This window comes from Hyaena hyaena, unplaced genomic scaffold, assembly GCF_003009895.1.
Source record: "Hyaena hyaena isolate Hyena2069 unplaced genomic scaffold, ASM300989v1 scaffold_177, whole genome shotgun sequence".
In the NCBI taxonomy this organism is placed as follows: domain Eukaryota; kingdom Metazoa; phylum Chordata; class Mammalia; order Carnivora; family Hyaenidae; genus Hyaena; species Hyaena hyaena.
The window spans coordinates 1001888-1021015 of record NW_024080810.1 but is presented as its reverse complement, the minus strand read 5'-3'; the positions used below and the strand labels follow the sequence as shown (position 1 = coordinate 1021015).

Below are 19128 nucleotides of genomic sequence, written 5' to 3'. Positions count from 1 at the left end.
CCCTATTAAGTGTTTACAGATCTTAAATGCATGTTGCTATACAAAGTATTCAAGTAACTGGAATTTGTCAAAACAGTTCTGTGTTTAATAAAACATGTAATTCATTTTTAAATTATACTAGATTGTATTTCAAACTTGTTCTGTTTCTCTGGTACCTAGTTTGTTCAAAATAATGTGTATGTCAAACTTTTATTTACAAAATAAAATGTTACGAGATGAAATAAGTCTGCAAATGAAAACCTGACAGTAATTTATATAGCATGGACATTTGGATTTTCTCATACATACTCCTGAGACCTCTGAACAGGACGGAAAATGTTAACATCATTAAGGACATTTTTCATGATAAAACATTCCTGTGTGCAAGGTATGTTGAAATTTATGCCTAAATTTTGAAAAATTGAGAGTTCTATAAGGTAGAGGACTTTAGGAAACACTAAAATACACTAAGTTGTTTTAGTTAAATAACTAAAATAAACTAGTTATCTAAGTTAAAATTTTAAAAATTCTAAGAGGAAAAAAAGGCTTTGGATTCCCATGGCTTAGAAATCCCAAAAATGGAAAGCACAGGAAGTATGTTATGTCTCACATTTGAGCCATTCTCAGCATATCTATATTCTGAGTTAATCTCCATGACATATTTACCCGCATAAAATAGTTGGTGAAAATTCTAAAGTCAACTTCTTCTAGAAATGGAAATAAAGACCATTTACTAAGAGCATAAGTACTACGAGAGCTAAGTACCATACCAAGCTCTTCCATACATTTCATTTAATCCTAACAACTAGAGATTATCAGCCTTATCTACAATCACAAAACAGATGCAGGTCAAATGACTTAAGTTTCAATGATACATTAGTACACAAGGTGAAGCTACAACTTGAACCCAAGTCTGATACCAAACTCATGCCCTTTCCAATCAATATCCTAAAAGATGTGTGTGTATTGTATTCATTCTGATGAAATTTGATGCAGTGACACAGAAATACAAAGCACTAAGAACAGCAAAGACATACTGAAGAAGAAGGATGACTTGTTTTACCGTATAGAAATACTGAGAAGAGTAGAGAGCCCAAAAACAAATCACAGATATATTGCCACAAAGATGGTAGAGGACTATCCTTTCAACAAATATAGCAAGGATGACTGGATATTCATGTAGAAAAACATAAAACTTGACCCCTACCTCACACCATACAGTAAAATCAACTGCAGATGGACTAAAGAATTTAACTGAAAAACAATAGAACTTTTAGAAGATGATATGAGATGTTCTGTATCTTTCAATGAAAAACTATTTCTTAAAAATACAATTCCAGGCTCTGTGCTGACTGCCAGCTCAGAGCCTGGAGCCTGTTTCAGTCTGTGACTCCCTCTCTCTCTGACCCTCCCCTGCTCACGCTCTCTCTCTCTCTCTCTCTCCTAGAAATAAATAAAACATTTAAAAAAAAAAATACAATTCCATTCTATTATTGGAGTAATTGGTTATAATATACATTTATATGTACTTTTCTGAATTGTATTTCATAATAAGATTAAAAATCTAGTGAGAATCTAGTGAAATATTGAAGACAAATATTTTAGAATATAAAATTAGAACACTACTTACTGGTTTTTTAAGCACAATGGGATGATCAGGCAGAAAGTCTGGTTTTTTTCTGCAGATGGAAACACTTGAGAGCTTCAACAGGAAATCTCTGCTGTATTTAATTCTCTCTATAGAAATTAAACATCATACGCAATGTTACAAAATATATAACTTTTCCAGAGCATCTTTTGGTTCATTTCTTTCTGCATATCCCTTAATAATCCATTATTTTATAAAATGATGACTAGTTTCTATGCAGAAGGCAAAAAATTTGGAAACTGCCCCCAATTTTCCTTTTACATGGAAAGGAAGCCAAATAACCAAGGAAATAGAAGGGGGAGAACTATTTCAGAAAATTGGTTAATGCATGGCTTCTTTCCTCTGGTTACTTATAACTAATGAAGGGATCTTGTATTATAAAATATAACAGCAGTCACACCTGTTGGGCAATTCAGACCCTGGCAAAATGGAACCCTAATAAGCCTATCTGGTCTTCATTAACTTACTTAAAATATATGAAAATTCAAGAAAAATTTATTATACATTTGAGTATAAGAGGTGTGCTAGGTAATGGTGAAAAAGAGCTAAGATAGAGTCCCTCTTTCCTTTCTTTTTTTTTTTTTTTTTTTAAAGACTGAGTAAGCAAGCATGAGTACAAATGGGAGAGGGACAGAGGGAATCTCAAGCAGGCTCCACTCACAGTATGGCTCAATCCCATGACCTGGGTTCATGACCTGAGTGGAAATCAACGTTTGGATGCTCAACCGACCGAGTCACCCTATCTTTAAAGGGGAATAAGAACAATGCTTCAAATATCTGCATATTTCTTATCAGAAACTATCACCACAAAAGACCACTTGCTGAGCCAGCAGAGCAATAGATTTAAAGTACTAACACAAAAGAAATGACAACCTCATATACTGGTCTCTGTCCTTGGTTCCTGGCACAAAGCTACTAAAATCCTTGTAATTTCTTAAGTGATAAGAATACTAGAAGCATCTTTTGTTCAAATGATTTGGTTTCTGACATACAGCTTTTAAAATACTTTTGAATTTCCTGGGTGACAGAAATGTCCTTTGTTCTATGGAGGTGACTTTTGGTGGACCTCTGGACAGGGGGTGGTCAACAGGAAGACCAAGCCATGATCAGAAGCTTGAAACTTTCAGCCCAACCTCCACTCCTCCTAGGAGGGGAGGGACTAGAGACTGAATTAACAACTGATCGTGTTGCATGATGATGCCTTCATAAAAATCCCAAAAGTATGGGGTTTGGAGATCTTCTGGGTTGGTGAACACATCTATCACATCTATGTACCAGGAGGGTGGCCCACCCCAACTCCACAGGGACAGAAGTTCCCACATTTGAGATCCTTCTAGACCTTGCCCCATGTATCATTTCACTTGGCTCTTTATCTGTATCCTTTATTATATCTTTTATTATATAATAAACTGAGATAAATGTTCGTTTACCCTAAGTTCTGTGAGCAGTTCTAGCAAATGATCAAGTCCAAAAAGGGAGATTTTGGAATCTCCAATTTGTAGCCAACTTGGATAGAAGTTATGGGTAATTCAGGGTCCTACCATTTGCAACTGCCATATGAAGTAGAGGGTAGTCTTGTGAGCCTGAGCCCTTAATCTGTGGGGTCTGCACTAATTCCAGTTAGTGAAAATAGAATTAAATTGTAGGATAACCCAGCTGGTGTTGCAGAGAATTGCTTGATTTGTGGAAAAACCACACATCTAATGTCAGAGGTGAAGTGTTATGAATATACACAGTACTGAGAGCAGAGGAAAAACGGTGTTTTTTTTTTTCCCTTACACCTCACCAGTGGAAATATCCTGGAATACTTGTGAAGTTAAAAGACATTTCCAGAAAAGAGAAAAAATTAGAAGAATTTGTCATTATTGGAGTTGATCTATAAGAAATGTACAGGAAGCTTCTCAGGTTGAAGGGAAATGATACTAGACAGAAACTTTACTATTCATAAATGAAGAATAAAAGAAAAAGGGTAAGTAGCTGGACAAATATAATGGCCTCCTTTTTTTCCCCTCTGAGTTTTATGAGTATGACTGTTAAAAGCAAAACTTATGACACTGTCTGGTTGAGAATATGATGCATACAACTGCAACAAAAAGTTCAGTGCAATGGTGTAAAGGAAGGAACACAGGGTTGCAAGGTTCTACCATCACCATTTTGCATGAAGTAGTATATCAACAAGTACACTAAGTTAGATGTTGTAATCCCTAGACCAACAACCTAAAAATACAAGAAAATATAGCTAAAAACCCAACAGATATAATCAAATACCAACAAAAATTAAAAAATATCCAAAAGGAGGCAGAAAAAGGAAAAAAAATGGGACAAAGAATAATTGGCCTAAATCCAACCACATCACCTTAAATATTAATGGTCTAAGTCAGGAATCAACAAACTTTTTCTCTAAAATACATAATAGTAAATATTTGGGACTTTCGGAACACACAGTCTCTGTCACAACTACTCAGTCCAATAATGCAAAAGCAGCCACAGAAAAATAGTATGTGGCTGTGTTCCAATTAATTTTAATTTCCTAAACAAGGATTTGAACTGAGGGACCCAGTTTGCTAACTCAGGTTAAACACTACAATTAAAGGCCATAAACTGACAAAATGGATTTAAAAAAGAAAACCCTATTATTATATGCTGCCTGCAAGACATATACAGATAGGTTGAAAATAAAGGGATATAAAAAGATATATCATGCAAAAAGTAGGAGTAAGGAGGATGGAGTGTCTATCTTAATATCAACTAAAGAGAGAATTACTGATGTACGGTGTCTAATGACAAAGTTTCAAAATACAGGAGAGGAAAAAATGACAGAAATAAAAAATAGTTTCACAAAAATATAAGGTAATATTAAACTTCATCAGTTTATAGAACGAGACAAAAAATTAGAAAATATAGATCTGCAACAATATCAACATTTTGATTTAACACTTATAGAAACTACATCAACAACTGAAAAATTCAAATTATTTTCAAGTAGACCATGTGCTGGACTATAAAACAAGTTTCAATAAAGTTAAGGGGCTTGAAAAAAGAGGATTCAAAAATCACAAATAATAAGGAGACATTATAAAAATACCAGACATATAAAAAATCATATACAGAGACTTCTATTAACAATTATCCATCAAACAAATTTGACAACCTCTAAGAAATGGATAATTCCTAGAAATATGTAAGCTATCAAAACAATCATGAAGAAAAAATCTGAACAAATTATTAGCAAGGAGACTGTTATCAATAATTAAAAACCTCCCAACAAATAAAAATCTTAAGACCAGATGACTTCACTGATGAATTCTAGCAAACACTCAAGGAAGAATTCATGTCAGGGGCACCTGGGTGGCTCAATCAGTTGGACGTGCGACTTGAGCTCAGGTCATGATATCACAGCTTGTGGGTTCGAGCCCTGCGTTGGGCTATGTGCTGACAGCTAGCTCAGAGCCTGGAGCCTGCTTTGGATTCTGTGTCTCCCTCTCTCTCTCTCTGATCCTCCCCTGCTTACGCTGTCTCTGTCTCTCATAAATAAACATTAAAAGAAGAAGAAGAAGAAGAAGAATTCATGTCAATCCTTCTGAACTCTTCTAAGAAACAAGAGGGAATTCTTCTAAGCTCATGTGACTAGCACTACCCTGATACAAAATGAGAAAATGATGTCAAAGCAAAACTCAAGCCTTAATAGATGCAAAAATTCTCAACAACATATTATTGAACAAAATTCAACAATACATTAGATCATAGTGGTGGGTACAGACGAAAAATACTTCAACATAATAAAACCCATGTAGGACAAACCCACAGGTAAAATCATGTTCGATGGTTAAAGTTGAACGCTTTTTGTCTAAGATCAGGAACAAGACAAGGATGTCCACTCCTGTAAGTTTTATTCAATATAGTACTGGAAGTCTTAGCCACAGCAATCACACGAGAAAGTCAGGCATCCAAATTGCAAGAAAGAAGTTAAAACTGGCACTATTTGCAGATGACATGATACTACGTATGAAGAACATTAAAGATTTCATGAAAAACCTATTAGAGTAAGTGATATCAGTAAGGCACAGGATACAAAATTAAAATGCAGAAATCTATTACATTTCTATACGCTAATTACAAATTATCAGAAAGAGAAATTAAGAAAAATTCCATTTACAACTACATCAGAAAAATAAAATACCTAGGAATAAATTCAGTCAAGGAGGTGAAAAACCTACCCTCTAAAAACTGTAAGGCATTCATAAAAGAAACTGGAGATGACACAAGTAAGTGGAAAGATATCCCATCCTCATGGGCTGGAAGATCTGATATTGCTAAAATGTTCATACTACCCAAAGCAATTTACAGATTTAATGCAATCCCTATTAAAATACTAATGGCATTTTTTTACAGAACTAGAACAACAACAAAAAAATTCTTAAACCATGTATGGAACCAAAAAAGACCACGAGCAGCCACATCTATCCTGAGAAAGAACAAAGCTGGAGGTATCACACTCCCATTTCAAACTATACTACAAAGTTATAGCAATCAAAACATTATGGTACTGGCATAAAAGAAATATAGATCAATGAAACAGAACTGGGAGCCCAGAAATAAAACTACCCGTATATGGTCAATTAATCTATGATAAAGAAGAAAGAATACATAAAGGGGAAAACACAGTCTCTTCAATAAATGATGCTGGGAAAACTGGACAACAATATACAAAAGAATGAAACTGGACCATTTTTTTGCACAACACACAAAAATAAAATAGATTAAAGAGCTAGAAGTAAGGGGCGCCTGGGTGGTTTAGTCGGTTAAGCATCCGACTTTCACTTAGGTCATGATCTCGCGGTTTGTGGGTTCGAGCCCCGCGTCGGGCTCTGTGCTGACTGCCAGCTCAGACGCCTGGAGCCTGTTTCAGTCTGTGACTCCCTCTCTCTGGCCCTCCCCTGCTCGCGCGCTCTTTCTCTCTCCTAGAAATAAAAAAACATTTAAGAAAAAAAAAAAAACAGCTAGGTAAGACTTAAAACTATAACACTCCTAAAATAAAATATAAAATATAAGGCAGTAATTTCCTGGACTTCAGTCTCAGGGATGTTTTTCTTGCTCTGTCTCTGAGGGGACACAAAAGGAAAAATAAATAAATTAAAAAGCTTCCGCAAGGCAAAAGAAACCATCAACAAAATGAAAAGGCAACCTATGAATGGGAGAAGGTAAGTGCAAATGATACATCTGGTAAGAGGTTAACATCTAAAATGTATAAAGAACTCAACACCAAAACATCCAATTAAAAATGGGCAGAGAAGCTGAATAAACATCTTTCCAAAAAAAACAAAAACAAAAAAAAAACAAAAACAAAAACAAAGATATGGATGATGGGCACATGAAAATATACTGAACATTTAAATATCAGAGAAATGCAATTCAAAACGACAATTAGCTATCACTTTATACCAAAATTGCTAGCATCAAAAAGATAAGAAATAACAAACACAAATATATGGAGAAAAGGGAACTCATGCACTATTGGTGGGAATGTAAATTGGTATAGCTACATATGTGCACACAAAAACTTCTGTAAGAATGTTCACAGGAGCATCAGTTATGCTTTCCAAAACCGAAAACAAAAATCTCCATCAACTGGTAACCAGATCAATAAAATGTACAGCCATTCAATGAAACACACTTATTCAACAATAAAAAGGAACTAGTGACAAATGTTACAACATACATAGTCCTAAAAAGAAGTTAAGCGAAAGAAGCTACCTGCAAAAGATTATATATTGTATGATTCCATTTATATGAAATGTCTAGAAAAGGCAAATCAATAGAGACAGATAATGATTACTGTTAGTTGCCTGGGGCTGGTTAGTATGGAAATGGGTGTTAACTGGAAACATGGAAAAGATTCTTTTTGTGGTGATAAGTATCTTCTAAAACTGAATTGTGTTAATGGTTGCACAGCTCTGCAAATTTACTAAAAAGACAATAAAGTGTATATTTAAAATGTTGTATTTTAAAGTATGTAAATTATACCTCAATAAAGATCTTTGAAAAAAATGGGAATTGGGGGCTAAGGATTCTGAATTTAGAGAATAAGAAAGGGGATGCCTGGCTGGCTCAGTTAGAGCATGAGACTCTTGACCTCAGGGTTGTGAGTCTGAGTCCACAGTAGAGATGAAATAAACTTAAAAAGAGAGAGAATGAAAAAGGGAGGACTGAGACAGACTGGGCAGCTGTTGCTGCTGTAGAGCCACAGGGAAAAACTGAGTAAGAATTTTCCAGCGATGGGAGTTTCCTGTGGCTTTTAAAAAAGAACTAGGGGCACCTGGGTGGCTTAGTCGGTTAAGCGTCCGACTTTCGCTTAGGTCATGATCTCACAGTTCGTGGGTTCGAGCCCCACGTTGGGCTCTGTGCTGACTGCCAGCTCAGAGCCTAGAGCCTGTTTCAGTCTGTGACTCCCTTTCTCTCTGACCCTCCCCTGCTCATACTGTCTCTCTCTCTCTCTTGCTCTCTCCTAGAAATAAATAAAACAAAACAAAACAAAACAAAAAATAAAAAAATAAATAAATAAATAAAAAAGAACTAATGGCTAATACTCAATTCCAAGTTGTTCTCTGGACTGTGCTGACAGATAAAGAAACTGGGGAAAGCCATTAGGAAATAAAACCAAAAGATGAGATGAAGGAAAATAAGAAAGGATATAAAAAAATTAGAGTCAATCCAAGTAGACTAATATCACTAATATCTGACTATAATCAGCATTTCAAGAAAATAGAAATAATGGAGATGAGAAAAATTATCAAAGAATTATCCACAAAATTCCACATCAGAAGACCCATAGTTTACCAACTACTCAGAAAAAAAAAAAAAAGGTTTTAACCCTCAGTTAAATCCACATTGAGAAGTAAACACTAGAAACCTAACTACATTGGTAAGTTAAAAACTTTTATCAATGAATTTGTGGCTGTAACTCTCCTTTATTCCTATATGATTTGAAAGAGAAAGACACAAAAATTCAGAATTATAACTAGATTGATTACAGAACACATAAAGATGGAATTTGTGACAATGGCAATGTTAAAGGTGGAATAAAACTACAGGAGCAAAATTTTATAGAATAATGAAACTAAATATTAATTCAAACTAGACTGTTGTAAATTAAATTATTCCCCAGTGCAACCATTAGGAAAATAATCTCAAAATATACAGTAAGGGATGGGGTGTTTGCATGGCTCAGTCAGTTGAGCTTCTGACTCTTGATTTCACCTTAGGTATGATCTCACAGTTATGGGTTCAACCCCCGCAAAGGGCTCCACACTGACAGTGCAGAGCCTAATTAGGATTCTCTCTCTTCTCTCACTCCTCTTCTTCTATTTGCCCCTCCCCCACTCAGGCATGTGTGTATCTTTCTCTCTCAAAATAAATAAACTTAAAAAAATATATGGTGAGGGAAATGAAAAGGAAATAAAAATGATACAGTAGAATCTCTTAAACACTAAGGAGAACATTAATGGAAGAAATGAACACAAAAAGGATATAAAACTTATAGAAGACAAATGGCAAAATAAATGTAGTCCTTCCTTACTAGTAATTATAATTAACTGTCAGTAATAAACACTCCAATTAAAAGGCATGGATTGGTTTTCATCATACAGATCTCTTGTACCCTTGGTTAGGTTTACTCCTAGGTACTTTATGGTTTTTTGTGCAATTGTGAATGGGATCAGCTTCTTGATTTCTCTTTCCGTTGCTTCATTGTTGGTGTATAAAAATGCAATGGATTTCTGTATGTTGATTTTGTACCCTGCAACTTTGTTGAATTCTTGGATCAGTTCTAGTAGGCTTCTGGTGGAGTCTGTCGGGTTTTCGATGTAGAGTATCATGTCATCTGCGAAGAGTGAAAGTTTGACTTCTTCTTTGCCCATTCTGATGCCTTTGATTTCCTTTTGTTGTCTGATGGCTGATGCTAGGACTTCCAGAACTATGTTAAACAACAGTGGTGAGGGTGGACATCCCTGCCGTGTTCCTGATCTCAGGAGGAAAGCTCTCCGTTTTTCCCCGTTAAGGATGATGTTAGCAGAAGGCTTCTCATAGATGGCTTTTGTGATGTTTAAGTAGATTCCTTCTATCCCGACTTTCTCTAGTCTTTGTTAAGAAGGGATGCTGTATTTTGTCAAATGCTTATGAAGGAAATTGAAGACGAAACAAAGAAATGGAAAAACATTCCAGGCTCATGGATCGGAAGACTAAATATAGTTAAAATGTCATTACTACCCAAAGCAATCTACACATTCAATGCAATTCCAATCCAAATTGCACCAGCATACTTCTCAAAACTAGAACAAACTATCCTAAAATTTGTATGGAACCACAAAAGACCCTGAATAGCCAAAGTAATACTGAAGAATAAAACTAAAATGGGAGGTATCACCATCCCAGACTTTAGCCTCTACTACAAAGCTGTCATCATCAAGACAGTATGGTATTGGCACAAAAACAGACACATAGACCAATGGAATAGAATTGAGAACTCAGAGCTGGACCCAAAGGTATACAGCCAACTAATCTTTGATGAAGCAGTAAAGAATATCCAGTGGAAAAAAGACAGCCTCTTTAACAGATGGTGTTGGGAAAACTGGACAACATGCAGAAGAATGAAACTAGATCAATTTCTCACACCATACACAAAAATAAACTCAAAATGGATAAAGGACCTGAACGTGAGACAGGAAACAATCAAAATCCTAGAGGAGAAAGCAGGAAACAACCTCCTTGGCCTCCACCTCAGCAACTTCTTACTTGACACATCCCCAAAAGCAAGGGAATCAAGAGCAAAAATAAACGACTGGTACCTCATCAAGATTGAAAGCTTCTGTGCAGCCAAGGAAACAATCCACAAATCTAATAGGCAACCAACGGAATGGGAAAAGATATTTGCAAATGACATATCAGACAAAGGGTTAATATCCAAAATCTATAAGGAACTCACCAAACTCAATACCCGAAAAACAAACAACCCAGTAAAGAAATGGGCAGAAGATAGGAATAGACACTTCTCCAAAGAGGACAACCAGATGGCCAACAGACACATGAAATGATGCTCAGCATCCCTCCTCATCAGGGAAATACAAATCAAAACCACACTGAGATACCACCTCACACCAGTCAGAGTGGCTACAATGAGCAAATCAGAGAACACTAGATGCTGGCGAGGATGTGGAGATACGGGCACCCTCCTACACTGTTGGTGGGAATGTAACCTGGTACAGCCCCTCTGGAAAACAGTGTGGAGTCTCCTCAAAAAATTAACAATAGAACTCCCCTATGACCCAGCAATAGCACTGCTAGGAATTGACCCAAGGGATATAGGAATGCTGATGCATAGGAGCACATGTACCCCAATGTTCATAGCAGCACTCTCCACAATAGCCAAAACATGGAAAGAGCCTAAGTGTCCATCAACAGATGGATGGATCAAGAAGATGTGGCTTATCTATACCATGGAATACTACATGGCAATGAGAAAGAATGAAATCTGGCCATGTGTAGCAAAATGGATGGACCCTGAGGGTGTTATGCTGAGCGAAATAAGTCAGGCAGAGAAGGACAAATACCATATGTTTGCACATATAGGAGGATTAGGAGGAACTTAACGGAGGACCATGGTGGAGAAGAAGGGGGGAAATGGTGGGGGAGAGGGAGAGAGGCAAACCATGAGAGACTCTTGAATGATGAGAACAAACTGAGGACTGATGGGTGTGGGGGGGGAGGGAGGGGAGAGATGGGCATGGAGGAGGGCACTTGTGGGGATGAGCACTGGGTGCTATATGGAAACCAAGTTGACAATAAACTATTTGTAAAAAAAAAAATATATATATATATATATATATATGCAACAAGCTGTAAAAAAAAAGGCATGAATTGGCAAAATGGATTAAAAATATGATCAAATCATATGCTATCTAAAGATTTTTTTTAATTTTTGTTTTTAAGAAAGAGAGAAAAAGACCGCATGAGCAGGGGAGGGATAGAGAGAGAAGGAGACACAGAATCTGAAGACAGGCTCCAGGCTGAGCTAGCTGTCAGCACAGAGCCTGATGTGAGGCTCAAACCCACAAACTGGGAGATGGTGACCTAAGGTGAAGTCAGACGCTTAACCAACTGAGCCACCCAGGTGCCCCATAAAGATACTCACTTTAGATGCAATCACAAAAATAAGCTGAAAATGAATGAATGAAAAAGATATCTGATGCAGACAATAACCAAGAGAGCTGGAGTTGGTATATTAATAACAAATGAAAACAGATAAAAATTGTTATAATACATAAACAGATAATATCATATATATATCATGTTAAAATAGTCAATTCATTACAGTGATAATTATAAATATATAGTACCTAACAACAGAAGAGAAAAACTGACCAAGCTGGAGGAGCACAGAGAGTTTAATAATAACTGGACACTCCAAAACCCCACTTTCAAAAATGAACAGAAAACTAGACAAAAGATCAACAAGGAAATAAATGGAGGATATGAACAACACTGTAAGCCAACTAAACCTAACAAGCATATACAGAATACTTCACTCAAAAACACAGAATGTACATTCTTCTGAAGTACCACATGAAACTTTCTCCAGGATGAACCACATTAGGCTACAGAATAAGTCTTAATAAATTTAAAAAATGGTATCATAAAAATATCCTCTCTCTGACCATAATGCAATGAAATTAGAAATCAGTAACAAGTAAAACTGGAAAATGAACAAAGACACTCAATACCATTAGTCATTAGAAAAAAGCAAATCAAATTACAATGAGATAACTTCACACCCACTGCAATGATTACAGTAATAATAATTAAAAAAAAAAAAAAGATCCTAACAAGGAAGTCAGGAAACTAAAACCCTCACACATTGTTAGGGGGAAAATAAAATGGTGTAGCCACTGTGGAGAATATTTTGAGAGTTCCTCAGAGAAGTTAGACATAGAATTACCATATGACCTGGCAAGTCCACTCCCATGTATATATCCAAGAGAAATGAAAACAGGTGTTCAAATACTTGTACAAAAATATTAATAGATATCCATCATAGCCAAAAAGTTTACAATCCAAATGCCCATCAACTAAGAGATAAATAAAATGTGGTATATCCATACAAGAGAATGTCATTCAGCCATAAACAGGAAGAATGAAGTACTGATACATGCTACATATGGATGACCCTTGAAAACCTTACAGTAAGTGAAAGAAACCAGACACTAAAAGTCACGTATAAGATAATTCCATTAAATGAGACACCCAGAATAAGTATATACATTAAGACCAAAAGTAGATTAGGGTTTATGAATGTCTGGGCAGAGGGGAGAATGGAAAATGACTACTTAAGGGATTTGAGGTTCCTTCTGGGATGATAAACACGTTCTGGAAATAGACAGTGGTAATGATTGTACAATGTTGTACTAAAACTACCAAATTATACATTTTAAAATGGTTTAAACTGTGAACTATACTTCAATTAAAAAAAAAGAAAGAAACCAAAGAATTGCAAAGGGGTATTCCAAAATATTAGTAAAAGTACATTCCAGGACAATAGTACTGAAGAGTAAATAGTCCATACTGGAACAAGATAGTTTAGGATTCTGAAAAAAGTTTCCCAGGAGGAAAATACCAACTGATACATTTGTGTATCAGAAAAATATTACAGGTAAGTGTAACAACATTGTTGGAGCACTTAAGGGGAAAAGTTAACAAGAGTCACACAGAAAAACAATGCAAACATTAGCTCCAAGAAAAAACAATGGATTGTATGCTAACTGGCTAAGCAACTGTATTTAATCTAAAGAGTGATAGCGCTTTCACTAAAACTTGTGAAATAATTATATGGTGGGAAGGGGAGAAAGAAGGATGAAGAAGTGAGGGAAGTTTCATGGAAGACGTAAGTTCTTATTTTCCAAAACAGGCTGCCAATACAGACTATCAAAAAATTTAAAAGTTGGAAACAACTTAGCATTTTTATTTAGAAATAATGGAGTTAAATACCAGAGAAAAAAGGTAATAGACTATTTTCATAACTTTTTTTTTAATATTTTTATTTATTTCCAAGGGGGAGAGAGAGAGAGAGAGAGACAGCATGAGCAGGGGAGGGTCAGAGAGAGAGGGAGTCACAGACTGAAATAGGCTCCAGGCTCTGAGGTGGCAGTCAGCACAGAGCCCGAAGCGTGGCTCGAACCCACGAACCGCGAGATCATGACCTAAGCGAAAGTCGGACGTTTAAACCAACTAAGCCACCCAGGCACCCCTATTTTCATAACTTTTAAATTAAACAAAAGATTTACAAAAATTTGGAAACTAAATTAATAATTTTTATTTCATTAAAAAGTAGCTGGTGGGGGAGATTATTGGTTATCCCCAAGAACAGTTCTTTCCTTCTGCTTTCTTTAGTAACAGAATTAGCAGGCTACACAGCTAAAGATTACATTTTCCAGTCTGCTTTGTACAGCATGACTCAGTACTGGTCAATGATACACTAAGTGAAAGCGATATATGCTACTTTATGGGTCATACTTTTAAGAACTACATCTCCCCTTCCTTCCTGATGGTTAGATAGGGAACATGATGGCTGGAGCAAAGACACTCCTCTTGGGCAATGAGACAGAAGCCACACATTAATGATGGCAAAGCAAGGAGACTGAGTCAAGAAATACTTTACCAGAGCTGAATGAATACACCAGCTCAATTATGAGCTGATACAGAAGATACAGAAATAGGGGCACCTGGGTGACTCAGTCAGTTAAGGGTCGGACTTTAGCTCAAGCCAAATCTCATGGCTCTTGAGTTCTAGCCCCACAATGGGCTCTGTGCTGACAGCTCAGAGCCTGAAGCCTGCTTCAGATTCTGTCTCTCTCTCTCTCTGCCCCTCCCCTGTTCACACACACACACACTCTCTCTCTCTCAAATATAAACAAACATTTTTAAAAAATTTAAATAACAAAAATACTTTAAAAAAAGAAGATACAGAAGTAAACTTCTATCTTGGTTAAGCCTTGTTATTATGGTCTCTCCTCTAAAGCAGTCACACCTATAGCATGGTTAATATAGACAGAAATCAACCAAAAAAATATAAAAACTTCCTGTGCACATAAGGTTTGCAGCTAGGCAAATATTAACTTACCATGATCACTAAGACTCCCTTATGAAATTTAGGAATTACGGTAAAAATTTACCTTTTTTAACTGGAGACTGATGTTGCTGTTGTTCATTATGACCTTGAGAAAAGGCTTGCATTCCATTCGTCTTACACTATTGAAAGAAAAGAAAATATACCTTTTAACTACAGCCTAAAAATTTAATATAACCTTTTTTTTTTAACATCCAAAATGATTTTCCTAAACAACCAAATTGTTAGTCAAGATATGTTTCTGGCCTTAAAGAATAAGCAACCTTGTTAAAAAAGCAAAAAAAAAAAAAATCTTTCAAAATATATTCACATATCTCTTTATTTGTCATGATTTTTAACTAACTCCTCTTCTGATTCCATGCTCACCAAGCAGTACCCCGATTATAATGTAGCTTCCCATAAATCTCCCTAGTGCATATAATACACCAGTGGAAACAATAAGAATGTCAGAGCACAAGACAGTAAGATTTCTCATGATAAAATAATGGGTTTTAGGATTTTATAAATCAGTTTCACAAACTTGGGTCAATATAATCTATCCTTAAGATAGATCATCTCTTGGGGCACCTGGGTGGCTCAGTCAGCTGAGCATCCGACTTTGGCTCAGGTTATAATCTCACAGTTCATGAGTCTAAGCCCTACATCAGGCTCAATGCTCTCAGGACAGAGCCTGCTTTGGATCCTCTGTCTCTGCCCCTTCCCAGCTCATTCTCTCTCTCTCTCTCTCTCTCTCTCTCAAAAATGAACATTAAAAAAATCATCCCTTATGCTGACAAAAATCAGTTTGCAAACAGGAGGCGATACTCTGAACCATGATAATTCATTAAAGTAGGTCTCTCTGAAGACATCTATCCTGAAAAATGAACTTCTCTGCTCTACCAATCCCTGTAGTAGCAAGTTGTAGCCCATTCCTTAAATATTTGCAAATTCTACCAAAGTAACTCAATGAAGTAAGAAAGTTATCTAACACTATGACACAATGAAAAGTAATGAGATAATTCTATGGTACTGAGTCGCCAAAATAAGTTTTCAGAAAAAAAATCAAATTTTAGCAAAATTTTTATTTTTAAGTAGAGGTAGAAAACATATAAAAATGCCAAAGGCTTTCATTCTCCAAAGTTTTTCTTCCTGTTAGACTTAATAAACTATCATATGAATTTTATGGTCCTTTCTAAAAATTAGTTTTTTAAGTTTCAAAATTTCAGCAGAGGGACACTTCACTGACACTAAAATGCAAGCCTAAAATCAAACTGAAAAGTAAATTTTAATCTGAAAAAAAATTTTAAAAACATTTTATAAATAGGGGCGCCTGGGTGGCTTAGTCGGTTAAGCGTCCGACTTTCACTTAGGTCATGATCTCGCGGTTCGTGGGTTCGAGCCCCGCGTCGGGCTCTGTGCTGACTGCCAGCTCAGAGNTGCTAGCATTTCCCTGTCCAGTTAAATTGGACAACTGAGAAAGCATAGTTAGTGGGACAAATATGGAGGACCTGCCCAAATTTTGACCAAGACTCTCCCCTCTACTCTAATCTACTGTGGAGGCAGACAGGTAATTCACATCAGTAAATGCTTTGGGAAGTTAGAAAGGGTTTGCTTAAGAAGGTTCATAAAGTGGGGCGCCTGGGTGGCTTAGTCAGTTGAGCGTCCGACTTTCACTTAGGTCATGATCTCGCTGTTCGTGGGTTCGAGCCCCGCGTCGGGCTCTGTGCTGACTGCCAGCTCAGAGCCTGGAGCCTGTTTCAGAGTCTGTGACTCCCTCTCTCTCTGACCCTCCCCTGCTCACGCTGTCTCTCTCTCTGCTAGAAATAAGAAAAAAAAAAAAAAACATTAAAAAAAATTTTATAAATACTATCTAAAAGAATAAAATATTTAGAAATAAATTTAGCCAAGGTGGTAAAATATTTGTATGTGGAAAACTATAAGGCATTAAAGAAATTAAAGATGACACAAATAAATGGAAAGATATCCTGTGTTCATGGATTGAAAGAATACTGTTAAAAAGTCCTTTCTACCTAAAGTGATCTACAGATTCAGTAAAATCCCTTTCAAAATTCTAGTAACACTCTTTACAGAAGTAGGAAACAGTCTTAAAATTCATATGGAACCACAAAAGACCCTGAGTAGCCAAAGTAATCTTTTTTCATGTTTTGTATGTGTGTTTTTTTTTTTTTTTAAATTTCTGAGAGAGAGAGAGACAGCATGAACAGGGGAGGGTCAGAGACAGAGGGAGATACAGAATCTGAAACAGGCTCCAGGCTCTGAGCTGGCTGTCAGCACAGAGCCTGACACGGGGCTCGAACCCACGAACCATGAGATTATGACCTGAACTGAAGTCAGACGCTTAACCGACTGATCCACCCAGGTGCCACCAAAGTAATCTTGAGTAAAAAGAACAAAGCTGAAGGCATCACACCTCCATACTATATTACAAAGCTATAATAATCAAAACATTACAATAGTGACATAAAAAGACACATAATGGGGTGCCTGGGTAGCTCAGTCAGTAGAACATGCAACTCTTGATCTTGGGGTTATGAGTCCCTTGATGTAGAGATTAAAAATCTTAAAAAATAGATACATAAATCTGTGGAAGAGAATAGACAACTCAAATAAATTCATGCAAATATTCAACTAATCTTTGACAGGGAGCTAGGAATGTGCAAAAAATGAAATTGGACCCTTACACTACACACAAAAAGGAACTCAAAATGGATCAGAAACAAATAAAAGACCTGAAACCATAAAACTCATAGAAGAAAACATCAAAAAAGCTCCTTGACACTGGGCTTGGCAATCATTTTTTGGGTCTGACATCAAAAGCACAAGCAACAAAAGCAAAATTAAGTAAGTGGGACTACATCAAACTAAAAAGCTTCTGTACAACAAAAGGAGCAATCAACGAAATGAAACAGCAACCAACAGAATGGGAGAAAATATCTGCCAACCATATTAGCGATAAGGGATTAATATCCAAAATATATAAAGATCTCACACAACACAGTAGCAAAATAATAATAATAATGATCTGATTTAAAAATATGCCAAAGACCTGAGTAAACATTTTTCCAAAGAGAAAACACAAATGACCACGAAGCACATGAAGAGATGCTCAACACTGCTAAATCGTCAGTGTAATGCAAATCAAAACTAGACTGAGATACCACCTCACACCTGATAGGAAAGCTCTTATCAAGAAGACAAGAAAAAAGTGCTGGCAAGAAAGAGGGGAAAAAGGAATCCTTGTACAATGTTGATGGAAACGTAAGTTGGTTCAGATTTCTTGGAAAACATTTTGAGGAAGTTCCTCAAAAAATTAAATGTAAAACTGCCATATGAACCAGCAACCCCATTTCTGGGTATACATCCGAAGGAAATAAAAATCACTGTCTTGAAGACCACACATTCCCATGTTCATTCACTGCACCATTATTCACAAGTCCATCAACAGATGAATAGGTAAGGAAAATGTGAGAGAGAGATATGAAAAATACATAAGTAGGATACTATTCAGCCATAAAAAGAGAAGAAAATCCTGCCATATGTGACAACATGGATGAAGCTGGAGGACATTATACTAAGTGAAATAAGCCAGACACTGAAAGACAAATACCGTATGATCTCACTTATATGTGAAATTTTAAAAAGTAAAACTCATAGTATTAGAGAATAGAATGGTAGTTGCCAGAAGTGGAGGACAGGGGAAATGGAGTTGCTGGTCAAAGAATACACATTTTCAATTGTAAGATAAATCAGTTCTAGAGATCTAATATACAGCATGGTGATTATCATGATTAATATTGTTTTATATATTTAAAACTTGCTAAGTGTTCCGACCACACAAAAAATTGGTAACTATGTGAGGTGATGAATGTATTAATTAACTTGTTATAATCATACCAAGATGTATACATTCATTAAATCATGTACACCTTTATAAAAAATCATGTTGTATAACCTAAATATATTCAATTTTTGTCAATCATACATCAAAAAAATCTGGAAAAAGATGTACTTTATCGTTTATGCATATATTAACAACTAAAAATAGTGATTATTTCAAATCTTTCATTGCATGTAAGAATGTAGATCTACTAAAATTTTGTTAGCTTATCTCAATTATCATATTACAATAAGGTATACATCTTACAAATTTTATAATCTTACATAACCAAATAAGATTTGAGAATTCTATAATGAAGATATGCAGAAAGTTTGATGGAAGGAATGAGTAGGAGAAAAACCTTTTCTTAAAAATGTCAGCAAAGGTTTTACATAGGGGGTGATGCTCAAACAACACTTGGAGGATTAGGCTGGCTTGATAGTGAAAAGT

General features: G+C 36.0%; 1 protein-coding gene across 2 annotated transcripts in view; it reads right to left on the bottom strand.

Annotated features, from left to right (window-relative positions):
* CUNH8orf88 (chromosome unknown C8orf88 homolog) overlaps window positions 1-19128 on the bottom strand; it is a 36229-nt gene that overhangs the window by 494 nt on the left and 16607 nt on the right. For both annotated transcript variants that reach the window (XM_039240562.1, XM_039240561.1), the window contains 2 exons: window positions 14848-14923; window positions 1610-1716 (listed from right to left, as the gene is read on the bottom strand). In XM_039240562.1, the coding sequence (XP_039096493.1) occupies window positions 1610-1716; window positions 14848-14923 (183 nt within the window). The remainder of the gene's footprint in view (window positions 1-1609; window positions 1717-14847; window positions 14924-19128) is intronic.